The sequence below is a fragment of the Calonectris borealis genome, chromosome 11, assembly GCF_964195595.1.
Source record: "Calonectris borealis chromosome 11, bCalBor7.hap1.2, whole genome shotgun sequence".
Taxonomy (NCBI): Eukaryota; Metazoa; Chordata; class Aves; order Procellariiformes; family Procellariidae; genus Calonectris; species Calonectris borealis.
In genome coordinates this window covers 22,475,873-22,488,281 of record NC_134322.1, presented here as the reverse complement: position 1 = coordinate 22,488,281, position 12,409 = coordinate 22,475,873, and the positions used below count along the sequence as shown (strand labels likewise).

The 12,409-nt window shown below is 52.6% G+C and overlaps 1 protein-coding gene across 1 annotated transcript; it reads left to right on the top strand.

Moving 5' to 3' along the window:
• The first annotated feature begins 4,151 nt into the window (after nt 1–4,151).
• On the top strand, nt 4,152–7,441 carry LOC142086487 (zona pellucida sperm-binding protein 3-like). The gene is made up of 9 exons (XM_075159546.1): nt 4,152–4,559; nt 5,383–5,501; nt 5,582–5,685; nt 5,908–6,085; nt 6,161–6,281; nt 6,388–6,479; nt 6,549–6,694; nt 6,967–7,086; nt 7,311–7,441. The coding sequence occupies exons 1-9, from the start codon at nt 4,152–4,154 to the stop codon at nt 7,439–7,441; spliced, it is 1,419 nt and encodes a 472-aa protein (XP_075015647.1).
• Nucleotides 7,442–12,409: the final 4,968 nt, after the last annotated feature.

Here is a 12,409-nt window from a genome sequence, read left to right as displayed (position 1 = left end):
CTCCTCCCGAGGACAACGTGGGCTGGATGATGGTGGATGGATGGGATGGGATGGGATGGGATGGGATGGGATCGATGGGATGGGATGGGATGGGATGGGGGCTCCGGGGAGCGGCGTTGCTGTCTGTCCCTGTTGTCCTCTTGTCTGTCCCGGCTCCCGGATGGGGCCGTGTCCCTGCAGGCAGTAGGGATGCTCTGGAAACCCTGCGAGGTGGGTCGGACCCAAGAGCTGCCCGGCACCCATGGGTGTCCCTGCCCTGCGGCATGGGCTAGCGTTGTTTTCCGGAGTTGAAGGATTTGCAAGCAGCACCATTTTCTACGTGGGCTTTTTTCCGTGGGGTGATGTGCCTTTCAACATGATGAGCAGGATCCGGCTCCTCCACTGCCCCCAGATACCCAATTCTTGCCCTCAGAACCATCAGACCAGACCCAAATTCAGTTGGAAAGCTCAGAGCCACCTGGCTGAGCTGCTTTCTGATCTTAAGGCCGCTGCAGACGTAATATCTGACTTTCCTGGAGAAAGCAGAGCCCAGAAACAGCCCCAGGGCTGGATCTTCCCACCGCTCAGTGACGACAGCGAGGAGCAAAGCCCCGAGGCCAGGGCTGTGAGCCTGGTGGGGAGCTCGTCTTTGGGAGGGGGAATTTTAAAATTCGCTTTCTACCTCTGCTCCTAGCTTTTCCTGGGAAGCAACATCCAAAAAAGATTTAAATCAGTCTAAAAATCCAGGATTTGTTGTGAACAACCAGTTTTTCTTTTATTTCCCTTTTGTTTCCTCCCAGTGCAACAACTGGGATGGAGAAACCACCCGGTTCCCTGCCAGCTCTGCTCGGGGAATTTGTTTTCCATGGGGAAGTCGGAGCCATGCCAGCGCGCTCGAAAGCTCCTTTTCGGCAAAAAAAGGCCTTGAAAAACTTTCCACTTGTGCCATCGATCCTGGTACCCGAATCCTTTTGATGGGGGGTGAAGAGCGACGTGGTATTCCCAAGGGAACCGTGGGGAGCTGGCACTTGCAGAGCCAGTTTCTCCCTCCCAGGACCCATTTTTCGGAGCCCAATCCCAAGTGGGTTATTCCCTGCAGCCGCAATGCATCTGGTCCCACTAAGTCAGAGTTAATGGAGGGGCTGAGAGACATTTTAATTACAGATTTGGCTATCTTGCGTGATTTATCCCGGGTAACTCGAGCAATTCATCCATCAGCAGTTATAAGGGATCTGAAGCAGAAAGGAAGCGTGGGGAGTATTTATCGCGGTGACTCAGAAGTCGTTTAAGAGAGATTTGAAACGAAACAGTGATATTGCTTAAAAAACCCCTACCTGGCGTTAAGAAGTTGTCTCCAGCCAGGAAAATTAATGAGCAACATCATTTTCCAATTCCAATTCCCCTCTTTTCCCGCGTTAGCCAAGCGGGGTTCGTTTCTCTTTGGCACGCGCAGCCAAAGCGTGGCGAGGGAATCGGGGTGACGTTTCAATGTCATTTTACGATGGGGTGGCATTTCGATGTCATTTTACCGTCATTACTCACGGTGGTTGAGACAAACCCCCCGGCAATGCTTTCGCAAGCGGCATCTGAGCCGCTGCGCTGCAGGCTCGGTGATAACATCATTTTCTCGGGGACCGGCGAAGAGAGGTTGGTGTTGCTTAATGAGCCTTAGAGAAGCATGTGGTGTCTCAGGTAAGGAGATGTTGCTTAAACGGTGCCCGAGAAGTATTCAATTCCCCTATTAATACAGTATTTAACACTCCAGTGAAAAAGCACCCTGGTAAATAAACAGATGCCTTCGGATGAGCCATCTAGAGAAAAAACGCTGACAGTGCGGTTCTTTTCCGTGCCTGACAGAGAAATGATTTTGCTCATCTCAGGTGGTGAAGTTGTGTATCAAAATGAAAAATTCAGGAGGAGACCCCTGCCAAAGGGAGGATGTGATATTGCTTCCCACAGCACGGATCAAAGACTTCCACCGTGGGACGCGTCCTGCTCAACCGAAGGCTTTCCAAGGAGCATGGATGGGGCGTACGCAACCGTTGGCCTTCCCCTTCTAGCAGGGGCTCAGTAAAGACCCTGAGCTCCTGTTAGCCCAGGGAAGGACAGAGCACTGCGGCAAAAAGGAGATGGCCCCCAGTGTCCTTCATTCCCGGAGGAAATCTATAGTGGGAGCACGTTGCAGACGGAAAGGGTTATTCCTTCAGAGCTATTAAATACAGATTACAGTGATGGATGCGGCACTCGCTGTGGCGCGAGAGCTGGGAGGTGGTGGATGGGGGGTTTTTTTTTTTGCTGCCTATTGCACCCAGACAAGAATAAAAGCTGTTCCCCACCCAACAGGTTCAGACTTTTAAGGCCAGTGAATCTCCCATCCCCGTTCCAGCCCAGACGCCTGAATTTATTTCGCACCATCCCGCTCCCGGTGCTTTGACCTGCCAGCCCTTGGCTGGAGCTGTCGCAAGGTGTGAGAAACCCAGCTTTGAGCAGAGAAACTCTGGGCTGTGTTAGCATGAGACATGGGGCTTGGGCTGTACGTGGCTCCTTGGTTGTCTAGGTGAGCTGCACCTCTCCCTTTGGAGCAGGAGCAAAGGTGCGTGGGGTGCAGGCACCCATCCCCGTAGACCCGGTTCCTCATTGAGATGGTTTGCAGGAGGTTGGGTGAATCAACGCCTGGATCTTCAGTGCCGTGTCCTGCTGCTGGGCTGGGTGATGGGGCTGTGGGCATCACACAAGCATCACCCCCCATCCTCCTGGATGCCTTCGGCTGCAGGAAGCCCCCTCAGGCAAACCCAGCTTGCAGGGTAGTAGACACCAATCTAGCACAGGGATGAGCTGGGTTTGGAGATGACCCACTGCTTGCTGAATTAATAAAGAGGGCTTGAGCTGCCAGAGAGGTTTTTCTTGTTGTATCATTTATTCATCACTCATAAAAATATCAGGGGCAAGGCTGGGACACGGAGATCATGCCAGAAAAGGATGGTGTGCGTGTGCGTGCATTATTCATGCTTCAGGAAGACAACAGCGAATGCCTAATGCACGGGTCAGCAAGGACAGGGGATCCCACCAGGAATTTGGGTGCATCCCCTTGGTCTTGGTGGGAGCTTTGCTCATTGCTGCAGCCTCCCGTAAAAGCAAACGGTGCAGGTCACCCCACCCCAAACCCAACCCACAGATCCTAGCAGACCAGGAGGAAGATGCTTCAGCCAGTAAACCGCATTTCCTTGGGCACCCACGTAGAAACCCCTCCCGGCTTGTTCAGCCACACCGTTGAGGAGTGGGTGTGTGGAGGCCATCACCCCCGTGTCGAGGGGGTTGGGCTCTGCCACCACGGCAAACAGCTTTGAGTGACCCCAGCTTCTTCATCCAGCTTGGCGATGTAGAGCCATTAGTCATCGTACTGTACACATGAGCAGCTGTGCCAATTAGCATAATTAACACACGAGGGCCAATTAATCTCTTGATTATGCCTGCCATTCACTTATCAGCTGCTATTATGGGAAGATCGGCTTTTGTACCTCTGCTTTCTATGCAAATAAGCTGGTTATGATGCCTTCATTACGCGATATACAATTACCCAGTGCAGATACCCATGAAATGGAGCACGGACAGATTGCCAACACGCACGGGCCAGAGCCCAGGTGGATTTTGCAGTTAAAGCCCTCTCCATTTCTGAACGTGCCACCTCGAGTGGTGCTCCAGGACCTGGGTTTTGGGGAATCGCTGATGCTGATGATGTGGGGGAGACCACAGGAGAAATGCTTGTGGGAGCCTGAGCCAGCCCTTGCCATGTTGGTGGCCAAAATTGGCTCCATCTCATGTAGCAAGAAGGACACAGGCACGGGTACAAGGGACAAGAGCAGAGGGCTTGTGGCCAGTTGGCCACAGAGGCGGCAACGGCTGATGCCACCCCAAACAGGCAAGACAGAGGGACATAGGACAAACTGCTCCAGGGCAATTCCCAGGTGCAGGTCCAGGGAAATCACCCTGCATGCCCTGAGAGGGAAGAATGATCCCAGGTGGATCCCATTGCCCTGGGCTGCTCCTAGCTGGGTGGGAGCCATGCCTGCAGCCCCCAGGTGAGCCCCATCTGGGCTGGGGCTGCTGGAAGTGCTGGTATAAAAGGCTCCCGAGCACCATCTTCTCCATGAGCTGGTTTTGCTGGGGTCAGGATGGGGTCTGGAGGCAGCCTGGGTGTAGCTCTGTTCTGCTGGGTGCTGGCTGAAGCAGCATCTTACAGCCCCTGGGGTTTCCCTCAAAGGGACTCGGGGGTCTTGAGGGTCCGGGGAGACTCGTCTTGGAGCCGTCCCCATGTGCCTTCCTTCTCCCAGCCCTCTCCCTGGGCATGGGTGGATGTCTCCCAGCTCCAGGCTGCTGCCCCGCTGCACCCCGTGGCCGTGCAGTGCCAGGAGGCGCAGGTGGTGGTCACGGTGCACAAGGACCTCTTTGGCACGGGGCGCCTGGTCAAGGCTGCGGAGCTGACCCTGGGCTCGGCTGCCTGCCTGCCTGTGGCCCAGAGTGCTGCTGAGACCACGGTGACCTTCGTGGCTGGGCTGCATGAGTGCGGCAGCACCTTGCAGGTGAGGTGGGACACCAGGGTGAGGGGCTGCTCCGTCCCTGGTAATGCTGCAGAGGTAATGGACCTTCTCTGGGTCTTTGACCAGCACTGGGTGGGTAAATGGGAATTATTGCGGACAGCTTAACTGCTAGAGAGCAATGTGCCTCATTCATCTTGGCAAAGATCTCGATCCTAGAAATGACCTGGTGAAGGTGATGCCAGGGCTTGGGGTGGGGAGGGGCTCATCTGGTTGCAGCAGCTCTCCAGTGAGGGGTGGTGTGACCGTAGCAGAGCTAGTTTTTGGAGTACGAGTACCATCCTCAAGCCCTAGATGAGGTGCACACGCAACAGCAAGCAAGGCTTGTAGTGGTTTTATGACTCGGATGCAACTGGATGCCTGACTATATGGGAGAACTGGGCACAACTTGAAACTGCAATGCCTGTTGGTGGGAAAGTGGGGAAAGGGGCTTGCTGACCTCCACAGCAGGAGAGGACAAGGCTGCCTGGGGCTGGTGTGCCCCAGCTCGCCCGGGGGATGAGGTTTGCAGACCTACTGTCCTACAGCCCCTGCCCACCTGATGTGGGTACTTGCTGGAGTGCCAAAGTCATCAAGACTGACCTCCTGCAGGGCTGGCACCCTTGGTCTCCTCTGCTGGGATGCCAACACAAGCTTCGTGGCATCCTATGTGCGCTGGGTTGGGAATGTGGAGGACAGCCTGTGCCTGGAGGACAGCTGGTGAACCTCTGTGTCCTACCAGCACTGACTGTGCTATCTGACGGTGCTGAGCTTCTGATTGACTGGTTTGTTTTATGGACTTAGCAGTTCTCCCAAATGTCCCTTCCAGATGACCCCAGACTCCTTGATCTACAAAACAAGTTTGTCCTACAAACCTACTCCTTCTGGCAACCTGATCATCGTAAGGACCAACGCGGCTGTGGTTCCTATTGAGTGTCACTATCCTAGGTGAGCAATGTGACTGTCTCTGCTCCTACGGACCTGAGGTGGTGGTGGCATCTTTGTTAATGCACATCTCTGCCATTTAGGAAGAGCAATGTGAGCAGCAATGCTGTCCGGCCCACGTGGGCTCCCTTCCGCTCCACCCTGTCGGCGGAGGAGAGGCTGATGTTCTCCCTGCGCCTCATGAATGGTGGGTGCAGACCTGGCAGCCTCGTTTCCCTCGGGTTCCTGCTCCTGCCAGCTCTTGGCCACATGCTGAGAGCCCAAACAGAGCTATAATCCAGGCTAAAATAAATCTTGCAGGAGTACTGGGGGTGGTGGTGGTGTTCCTCCTTGGTTAGGAGGTCCCATGTCAAGGGAGGGCAATGTGCGTTTCTCCAAAGTGACCTGTAGTCTTCAATGTGCCTTCCAGATGACTGGAGCACTGAAAGACTCTCCAATGGCTTCCAGCTGGGGGAAAGCCTGCACCTCCAGGCTGATGTTGCTTCTGGGGGTCATGTACCTCTGAGGCTCTTCGTGGATGACTGTGTTGCTACTCTAAGTCCAGACAGGAACTCTTCTCCCCGATATGCCTTGATTGACCTCAGCGGGTAAGGGGTGCAGTGCTCTCTGGGTGGTACTGCTGTAGCTGGCTGGGGTGTCCTTGACTTCTGACCCTTGTCCAGGTGCTTGGTGGATGGGAGATCAGATGACACCACTTCAGCCTTCATCTCTCCAAGGCCGAGGCAGGAAACACTGCAGTTCACAGTTGATGCATTCAAGTTTGCAGGAGATGACAGAAACTTGGTGAGATGTGGTGCCCACCCCACCTCCCCCAGCATGTTCAGAAGTTGTGCTGTTCTGCATGAGCAAATTTAATTAACCTTGGATGTTGGTTTGATTTCCCTTCTAGATCTACATCACCTGCCACCTGAAGGTCTCCCCAGCTGACCAAGCCCCAAATCCATTGAACAAGGCCTGTTCCTTCAACAAGGCCAGCAGCCTGTGAGTAGCTGGTGCATGTAGGGAGGGGACCAGCCTGGAGAAGTGGGCTTACAGGTAATTCTGTTTCAGTTGGGCTCCGGTGGAGGGTACTGGAGACATCTGCAGCTGCTGTGAGACTGGCAACTGCCCGTTGTATGCAGGATACTCCCGGAGAATTAACCCTCCGGCCAGATGGCCGGGCAGGCGCTTGAAGAGAGACATTTCTTCCAAGCAAGGTAGGTCTTTGTGTCCAAAATGTAACCCCAAGGCAGGGTGACTCTCCAGGCTGGGATGGCCAAGATGCTGGAAGATCTTTAGCAAATGCATCTCATCTTAAGGACAAACCTAGCTCTTCTCCAATGTCCTTGAGCATTGCAACCATCTGTGTGTCCTTATATTTAAAAGTACTGGAAACCTCCTCTTGCAGGGTCCACCTTTCTGTAAACCCTGAAATCCAGACTAAGCAGGAATTACCTCCCCTGTGAACTCATTCATGTCCATCTCTTAGGTGGGTCCTCAAGGGCATCAGAAGCTGAAGTCTCAGTTGGACCGTTATTAATCCTTGATCCAGCTCAGGGATTATGGAGTTCCTCAGGAGGTCTTGCACCAGCAGGGAAGACCCCCCATGGTATGTGTCCCTTGTTTGACTGTGTCTTCAGGTCTCAATTGAAGGTGACTCCAGGTTGATCTAATCATAAATTCCCCATGATTTCACACCTGGATGGAGATTTTCTAATATAATCACCAAAAGACAGTCTGGGGGACTTTTTCCCAAAGCTGCCTGCAAGTTCATCCACTGACAGATGGTGGAAAGCCTTTAGATGTGTAGTAAGTGGCTCTCTTCTCTTCCAGGTGCTGCTGAAGGACTTCCTATGCTGGTCCAAGTTGCCATGCTCACAGCAGCCACTGTGCTGAGCTTAACTGCTCTTGGACTCTTTCTTGTGTGCAGAAAATGTAGCTGTCCTCCTGGAGTGTCATTGTAACGCCCTGACCCTAATAAAGAGAAACGTTTCTGTCCTCCCCTTGTGTCCTCAGTGGGGAGGAGGGACAGCAGTCAGCCTTTGCTTGGGTCTGCTCTGATGGGATGGGAGTTGGGTGGTGCCTGGGGTGGTCACAAGCTCTTGGGAAGCCACCAATGAACCAGTGGTAGGACGAAAGACATGGAGAGCTGTTGCCATCTGAAAGCATCTCCCAAACCACAGCACTTGGAGATGGAAGGTGCCTCCGCAGGAGGACTTTCCAAATGTCCAGTGCTGCTGTTGAGGTTCCCTGTATGTTGTATGCTTGGCATGCAATGCTTGTGTCTAAAATGTAACCCCAAGGCAGGGTGACCCTCCAGGTTGGGATGGCCAAGATGCTGGAAGATCTTTAGCAAATGCATCTCATCTTAAGGACCTGACAGCAAGGAATCCTAAATACTGACTGCAAACAAGGTATGGCTCCTATTTTTAGGCAAATGAGGGGAGAATGGATGCTGCTAACAGATGCTAAATGGATTCCTGACTCTAGAAGTCCTGTTTGGTCCTCCTTAGCAGGGGCGATGCTGGAGGATGTGATCACAGCAGCTCTGTCTTGGGCTTGCTGGTGTGAGTTGTTGCAGCCTGGGTGAGGAGGCACTACCTCTTGAAGGACACAACAGCAGCTCTAACTTGGGGATTTTTGTGGGTGCTGGGGTTGAGTATGGCTTCTGCTGCTGGGAGAACTAGGAAAAACTTGGTGTTGGAGATGGACAAGAGCTGAAGATGGGTGTTGCTTCTAGTTGGTATGGCCTCTGCTGTATGGAGAGCAGGGAGCAATGGCTGGATGGGGAGGTGGAACTGGTGACCTTGTAATTAAGAGAAAGGGGACAAAGAGGGAAAGCTACTGGTCCACCCACTCTAAACAGATTTTTTTTTTTTTTAAATATAAGGGTCGGGGAAGCCCTCAGCCAGTAGGTCTGCCTAGATTATCATGACCTCTCCTTGCAGCAGCCTTGGGGACTCTGTCCCTGCTGTGCTGGAGGAGCTGTGCTATAGGATGCAGGAGTCCTCATCACACTTAAATTGAGTCAAATATGCACAAGACGGGCCTTAAAGTTATGTTAAAGTGCTCTCCTTGCTCTGTGGCTTTCCCTCCTACCCAGCATAGGCTTACCCTGACCTCTTGGCTTAGGCTGCTGAAGGCTTGAGGTGTCTTCTGCCTGGTGGAATTCAAGCTGGGTGTGAACTTTTGGTGTCTTGACTCCTAATGTGGTGAGTTGAACACCAGTTGTACTTCTCAGGAGCTCCAGTAACACAAATGTTTCTCAAAAGTGGTTTGCTTACCCTGGGCTGTGTGCCACTTGCAGCCAGTGGTCACCTCCACTCCGACCTGGAGGCTGCAGGATTTTCTTATCCCATGGCTGGAGGGCCATGTGCCTTGAGGTGCTACTTGATATCAAGATCATAGCTCTGCATCAGGGGAACTAATCGCCTTGTTTTGGGTAGTGTGGGACCCTGGGCAACGGGGTCAGATTCCCTGAAACGTGAATGTGCTTTGGTTGGTGCTGCTGACCCTTGTGTGCTTCGCAGGGGGAATCCCCAAGCCTGTTGACTCCCCCTCCGTTCTTCTGGTCTGAGTGACCTTATGCCTCATGTTCTTGCTTTTCTATATTCTGGGAGAAATCATAAGACCTGATGCTCGCAACAGCCTTTTCTGAGCTGAGGAAACTGCTCTTGACCCTGGATAAAGAATAAAAAAGGGCAAAGCAGCCCCACTTCTCAGATGTTTGGTCTTTTGCTCGTGCCTTCTGAAAACTGCTGCTGTTAAAGGCATTCCCTAAATTTGGCAGCTGAAGGCTGGGAACAGCACTTCTGCCCTTAAGCTCTTGGGCTGCGCTCCCCTAGCCGTTAGGACGCAGTCTAGTGATGCTGGTTCTCCTTACAACACTCCAACAGCTACAGCTCTGCAAATGAGCCGTCCCTAACACCGAGAAATCAGCTTGGCACTTGTGCTCGGTGGGCTCGGCAGGGTGCGGAGCAGGAACCCCCTCCCCAGGCAAGCTCGGTTTGAAAGCCCGGGGATGATGTGATTAGGGCAAATGTTTCCTGCTTCTGTTTTCAATGAATTAAGCAGCTGAGCTGAAATAATCAGGTGGGAAAATGAGGCAACCATGTAAGCTTTTTTTTTTTTTTGGCTGAAATCTTCCCGGATCAGGCTGTCAGCCTTCATGTTTAATGCACAAGCTACTTCCTGAAGGAGCTACAGAAGATTAAAACCCCTTTTTTCTTAATTTTTACCTTGACAGGGTGACATGTACCGTGAGGCTGAGCTGAGTGTGTGGCCAGGCTATGATGCTACCCTTCAAAAGGCTGTCGGCCCTTCTCCCAAGGGTGCGGAGACCCAGCCCTGTCCTCTGGGTGGGAGCCGGAGGTTATCCTTTGCAGGCAGTCCTACATGCATGGTTCTCCTCCAACCATCTGTCTTAATGCTCCTCATTCGTCTATAAAGCCACTTTCTTCCCACCCTCCAAAGAAATCTGCCACCGAGCAGGACCTGCTGCTTTTGTCACTGTTGTCCTGTGCCACAGGGGTTTGACTGGGACCTGTGCTCCTCTGGGTGTCACATCTCTCCTGCAAGTTCTTCCAGCTGTGAAAGCCCTGTTCCATGCTGGGCAGGTGCTGCCAGCGCCACCTTCCTTCCCAGACCCATGAGGAGCTTAATAAACAAGCCATGCCTTGTGGTTATTTCTTCTGGATTCAAGATGTGGACTTGTGACCTCCTGTAGCGCAGACCCTCAGGAGGTGGCCATTAGCACAGGACTTCTCCCCTCTAAGGGCTTCAGCATCCAGGATAGGAAATTGGCAAAGGACCTGGGGGTGCCGGTCGACAGCAGCTGAACATGAGCCGGCAGTGTGCCCAGGTGGCCAAGAAGGCCAACGGCATCCTGGCCTGTATCAGAAATGGTGTGGCCAGCAGGAGCAGGGAGGTGATCGTGCCCCTGTACTGGGCATTGGTGAGGCCGCACCTCGAATCCTGTGTTCAGTTCTGGGCCCCTCACTCCAAGAAGGACATGGAGGTGCTGGAGCGTGTCCAGAGGAGGGCAACGAAGCTGGTGAAGGGCCTGGAGCACAAGTCTGATGGGGAGCGGCTGAGGGAACTGGGGTTGTTTAGTCTGGAGAAGAGGAGGCTGAGGGGAGACCTCATTGCGCTCTACAACTACCTGAAAGGAGGTTGTAGTGAGGTGGGGGTTGGTCTCTTCTCCCAAGTAACAGCGATAGGACGAGAGGAAATGGCCTCAAGTTGCGCCAAGGGAGGTTTAGATTGGACATTAGGAGAAATTTCTTCACTGAAAGAGTGGTCAGGCCTTGGAACAGGCTGCCCAGGGAAGTGGTGGAGTCCCCATCCCTGGAGGTATTTAAAAGACGTGTAGATGAGGCGCTTAGGGACATGGTGTAGTGGACATGGTGTGTTGGGTTGACGGTTGGACTCGATCTTAGAGGTCTTTTCCAACCTTAATGATTCTATGATTCCACAAATGGGGAGGAAATCTGGCTGGGTTTTGGGCTCCAAGCCCCGTTGGATCTGATCGTATTAGCACTAATCCCTCAGCCTGTCTCAGATCCTCTTTTGAGGCCCATCTTCAGCAGGAAAGACTTGTGCTGGGAGCTGTTGTGCTCTGGGCTGTCTTCTCCTCCTGCCAAACCCCCTTCCCAGCCCCGGAGGGGGCTGCACATCAGCTACTGCTGCTTAGAACCCTGTTGGCTTCCCCCGTGGTAGCCAGCACATCTGTGGATTTTGGTATTATAATTTAAAATAATTTTTTAGTAAATTATTAATCCCAAACCAATCTTTTTTTTTTCTCCATATTTACTGGGAAAAAACTCGATAGGAGGGCTGGGGAGGAGAAGGGCTCGGTGCACATGTGGCTCCCAGAAATCCAGCCCTGAGCTACGGCTCCCAAAGCTGGGATGGCCATAGGTGGATTAAGGAGCCGGGGAGGCAAAGGTGTCTCATGGAGGGTGATGGAGTGTTTATCTGATTAAGGGACCCGACAGGAATTTGCCACTGGATGCTCTTAGGAGTTGGGTCGTGCTAGGTGCTGCTCTCCTGTCCCCAAAGGCAGCGAGACCTCCTGCTGTAGCAGGTGACATTGCTGGTCCGTTTTTCCTGTCTGGTTTAACACAACCCTGTGCAATTGCCTGATGGATGAAGAGAGAAAGCACATGACACGTGCTGGTGGTGATGCCCAACTCACCTGCTCTTCCCCACCTGCGAGCCTCATCAACCCCGGTCACATAACTGCTGCTTCTGGACTTTATTAGCGTTCATTTCCCTCGCACACATGAGCATCTGAGTAAAGACTTAATTAGAAAGCTGTAAGATGCTGGCAGAACAATCAATTTGTGGGAATTAATAATGTGAACAAGGATACATCGTGGTTATTCACGTGTGTCTCAAGCTTGCTTTAAGTGCCCCGTTATATGGAGATGTTGGCGATAGGTGATAAGTGGTCTTCAAGGCAATTAATTATAAGAAAAATAATTTACTGCGTAGGAGGACAATCAAATGGTACTTACAGGAATTTCAGGGTAAAAGTGAGCTGCTTGGTATGTTCGTTTGCAAATTTGCACTGTTCTGTGGAAGCGGTGTGAGCATCAATTCCATCTCCCTTCTGCGTGGCAGGAGCTGCTCTGTCCTGTCCCTCTCCGGGCATGGCCCATCTGTTATTAGACAGCAAGAACTATTAAAGACAGGGTAAAATAATTAATGGAAGACTCTCCCAAGAAGTGAGTTGGGGCTTGTAGCAACTCACTTTTGCAAGCCTGCAGGGAGTCTGGGTGGATTTGGAGGTCCTGTTGCCTGTGACTTGGTGGGTGGCCTGGCCACATCCCCATAGGGATGATCTTAGAGAGACGGCAGCAGCCCTGGACCAACCTGGATGCAGGCACTTGGACAACCAGGGAAGGGTGCACAAGCTTTTTGCACCGCTG

Excerpts from the sequence above, each read along its gene's own strand:
- LOC142086487 (XM_075159546.1), top strand. The coding sequence starts at position 4,152 with ATGGGGTCTGGAGGCAGCCTGGGTGTAGCTCTGTTCTGCTGGGTGCTG. Across the intron at positions 5,686-5,907 it reads CTCCCTGCGCCTCATGAATG|ATGACTGGAGCACTGAAAGA; the intron begins GTGGGTGCAGAC and ends TGTGCCTTCCAG. Across the intron at positions 7,087-7,310 it reads AGCAGGGAAGACCCCCCATG|GTGCTGCTGAAGGACTTCCT; the intron begins GTATGTGTCCCT and ends CTTCTCTTCCAG.